General features: G+C 37.3%; 1 protein-coding gene across 1 annotated transcript; it reads right to left on the bottom strand.

Annotated features, from left to right (window-relative positions):
- Positions 1-1,235: 1,235 nt before the first annotated feature.
- Positions 1,236-1,700, bottom strand: LOC110924391. The gene has a single exon (XM_022168403.1). It carries the CDS (start codon positions 1,698-1,700, stop codon positions 1,236-1,238), a length of 465 nt encoding a protein of 154 aa, XP_022024095.1.
- Between the last annotated feature and the right edge of the window lie 2,615 nt (positions 1,701-4,315).

Consider the following 4,315-nt stretch of genomic DNA (forward strand, 5'->3'; position numbering starts at 1 on the left):
CCACACAACTTTTTGAGCATACATGACGCCTATATCAGCAAAGCAATCCAGAAGCTTCTAGAAACTTCTGGAAGATCTGCAGGTGGCACCAAAGATGCTCTATCCGACAAAAAGGACAACACGTGTCATCAGTCGCAGAACGCCACATAGGCCTGCGGCAAATCACGGGGCAGAGCTGACAACGCCAGTACAAGGTTTCCAGCATGGACAAACGTAAGCGCGCCACGTGTACCACTATACCGGCCATGGCAGAGCAGACCAAGAGGATATTCCCCTTGGTCGGACAGCTGGCGCACATCCACAGCTGGCACAGCTGCTCCTCCCTCCTTCACCCTCCGGCTATAAATAGGACCCTTCATCATTCAGGTTCAGGATCTTTGGCTCTCCATTCTCACACACTAAACACACACTGTTTATTCTCCCTCAGAACAATACTTATTCTCACGCCGGAGCCTGGTTAAGAGGGAAACCCCCATATTCCCCTCTTAACGAGACTAACGGTGTTGCTGTTTTGCAGGATCTAGGTAATTTCAGCGAGTAAGAAAGGAGATTGAACCCACAGAAGAAATAACCCCACAGATTAACCTCAGTGTTAACCTGTGTTTCATCATACTGTTAGGATGCCGCTAATCGGGTTAGTAGTTAGTATCACTAATTTAGTAATAAAATCTTCCTTGCCTGAATTTGAACTCATGATCTCCAAAAGAAACAAAGTTTCTCACCTCTTCCTTGACCACTAGGTCAAGAGATCATTGGTATTATTCTTTATTACAATTTTTTTAACGGCAAATTTCTTTTATTCTTGTCGTCTGTGAGACTTGAACCCAAGACCTCTCCCTTCCAATGTGTTTAAAAGCTTTACCAATGGACCACCACCCTATTGGTATTATTCTTTTATCAGATGAGTCCCACATATTCACACTTTCTTGTCAAGTAACAAGAAGCTAAAAAAATAAATATACAAGACAAATAAAGAAATTGCCATCTTTAACTTTGCAAGCAAGGAAAGCAACACACTTTTTTTAGTAAGAAAGATTCAAAAGAATGATGCTAATTTCAAAGAGCCACCCAAACAACTTCCAAGATAAGTCATACCATTTGATATATAAATTTTTTTTTTTTTGGATAGAAAACGGAACTTCATTAATCAACAAAACAAAAGTTCTATAGCCAGGAGCTATAAGAACCAAACACAGATTTCCATTCGATTACATTATATTATAGATAAAGGAAAACTACTTGCACCATGTAAAAAATTTCCATTCATCCCACGATGTTATTTGCACCTTTGTTCTTTGTTTCATCCATTGAAATGACTCCTCTTTTATGTCTCCGATTAACTTGTGAATTTCATCGCTTTTCTGTTTGAAGATGTTATTGTTCCGGTTCTTCCATATGCACCATAGTGTTAACGTAAAAACTGCATGAATCGCTTTCCTTTTTATCTTTGGTCCCTTATATTCTTCTACACTGTTCAGAACATCCTTAATTGTTTCCGGTTTCGCTTCATCTGCCATTTTCACCCATCTTCGGATCTGCTCCCACACCAAGCTTGCATATTCACATGAGACCAATAAGTGATCCGGTGTTTCTTCCGATCTATCACAGAGTTTGCACATTGCTGATGGTACTTGTATACCTCTTCTTCTCAATTGTGTCGCTGTTGGAATCTTTCCTTGAGCCGCCCTCCATACAAACATATTTGATATATAAATAAACCAACATAATCGGCCTTTAATGGTTTTGCCCCCTCCCTACCCCAATAAAGAGAAAAAACTTTCGGTCTTTCTGGGTATATGTAATGTTTATTTATTAACTTGGGTCCCCAGTTCTTTATGTCTATCTGTTTCACTATAATGTAACATAATTTCAGTATTAACTAATGACATATGTTTATGTTTACCTCTGGTCACAGTTGGTTCAGGAATGATTTGGAACTGTAATTGGAATTTGTATAGGAAATTAGAATTTAAAAGAATTAGATTTGGAATTTAAAAAATCCAATCTCAATTCCATTTTTGTTGTGTTTGGTTGTCAAATGAATTGAAATCCATCACCCCGGCACCCACAGCTACCGGTTCAGGTCGAAACGGTACGGGTCGAAACAGTTCGGGTCGAAGCGGTTCGATTCGAAACGATATTGGTCGATATAGTACGGGTCGAAATGGTTCGCGTCGAAACGATGCAAGTCGAAACCGTTCGCGTCGAAACGGTACGGATTGAAACGATTCGGATCGAAACCGGTATGGGTTGAAATGGTTTGGATCGAAACGGTATGGGTTGAAACGGTCGAAGATTACAATGAATTTAATTGAAGGAATTCATGCATAATTCCAATTCTAATTCCGTTGTTAACCAAACAAATGAAGATTAGAATTGAGATTTTAATTTCATCAAATTCTGTGAAACAAACATCTTAAGAGATGGAATTCATATTCCAATTCCCTTAAATTCTAATCAATTCATGCGAACCAAATACCCCCTTAATGTATAAAAGCGTGTAACCGTAGGCTCCTCGACACCTTTGACACAAGTTGATAGGAATTTAGAAAATAATTGTTTTTATCTTGTAATATTCAGAAAATACTCTATAACTTAATGAAATTCATATCCAAGTGTAGAAAAATAACTAAATTCACATGTATATAAGAAGTTATTAGAGAAAAATCTTTCAAAAGTTTGTGAGTTGGAGGAGAACCCGATATTTAAAAATACAAAATCGTTAGAACATGATATTTTATGAGACTCGACGACTGGTAAATGTATAAGCCGGTGAGGTTAAAATAGTCACACTCGATGACTTGAAGTTATTGCAAAAAGGGGTGACCGGGGACCAGACCGTCCATTTCGAAGGGTTAACCAAAGATATTAGACACGCACGTGAAAAAACTTTTAGAAAATAACATGAAATAGCCAAAAATTCAAACAGCTTTTAGAAAAGAACACGAAATAGCCAAAAATTTAAAATTATTTCTTTATGGAACCGTCGTTTTAGTTGAATATGATACCGTTTCGTACAATTGAAGGGCCACTTTGATCTTGAAATATATTTGAAATGAAATGAAATTTAAATATTTGAGAATCAAAGGCAACGACTAATACTTGTAAAATAGTCATTATATACGATGTTATATCAAACCAGTGGCGGATCTAGGATTCGCGCCAAGCGGTAACGTTTTATAAATAAGCGGTAACAAAATCGGAAAAACGTCAAATTTTTCCAAAATTTGCACTAATTTTACACTACCGGCGGAGCGCCAAGCGGTAGCGGGCGCCACCCCTTGATTCTACATATGTCCGCCCCTGTATCAAACGGAAAGAAAATATCTTTGTATTAAAACTAGGGATGGCAAAAGAGCCCGTGCTCAACGGGTATACTCGAAACCATAAACATATGAGCTGAGTATACCCGAAGCCCAACAGGTATGGGCTGGGTATAGGATTAAAAATACAAAAAAATTTGGGTACGGGTACGGGTTTGGGATTTACTGATACCCGCCTGATACCCGGCCCGTTTACCCGAATTATACCTGAAAAGTATATTAATTTAAATTTAAATTTTCATTTATATAAACTTTAGTATATACACTTATTCATTATTTACTTTTCTAGTTTGTCTTCAAGACTTTATCATACACATACAAGATTTTATGTTTAGTGTTGTTTTTTATGCAGATTAAAGATGTATAGTGTTCGATCAAATGTAAAATACCTTAAGTGTCATTATGTATTCCGCAGTAGTAGTACTTTAATTAGTTAATTATGTAGATATGTGTTTCAAATATGCATTTGAGTATGATATGTGTGTATGTTATTGGTCATATTTTCCTTTATTGTAGTTATTAAAATAGTAAATTATATAAACATTAGAGTAAAAAATGCACATGGGAGTTTCAATGGTATTTTTAATAAATTAACGAGTATACCCGATACCCACCGGTATACCCGATACCCGATTGGTAATTACCTGACAAATACCCGACGAGTAACGGGCCAGGTATGGGACAAAGAATTACAACCGGGTACGGGTTTGGGATTACCAATACCCGGCCCATTGTCATTCCTAAATAAAAGCGGATTTGACCTGCTTTGTTCTTATGGCTACAACTTTAACAAATCAGGTTGTTTTTTAAAATCTGGTTTTTATATCGTACCGGATTTATCTCAGAAACGGTTTAAACGGGTGTATCAGGCGGTTTAACCGTTTCTACCAAACGATTCAACCAGTACAACCGGCCGTTTCGAACCGGTTTTTAAAACATTAAAAGCCACATTGTGAAATTGTTCACATTTCTTTTGGACCGGAGATGAGATG

Source organism: Helianthus annuus, chromosome 17, assembly GCF_002127325.2.
Source record: "Helianthus annuus cultivar XRQ/B chromosome 17, HanXRQr2.0-SUNRISE, whole genome shotgun sequence".
Classification (NCBI taxonomy): Eukaryota; Viridiplantae; Streptophyta; class Magnoliopsida; order Asterales; family Asteraceae; genus Helianthus; species Helianthus annuus.

Coding starts and splice junctions, on each gene's coding strand:
- LOC110924391 (XM_022168403.1), bottom strand. CDS start 1,700: ATGTTTGTATGGAGGGCGGCTCAAGGAAAGATTCCAACAGCGACACAA.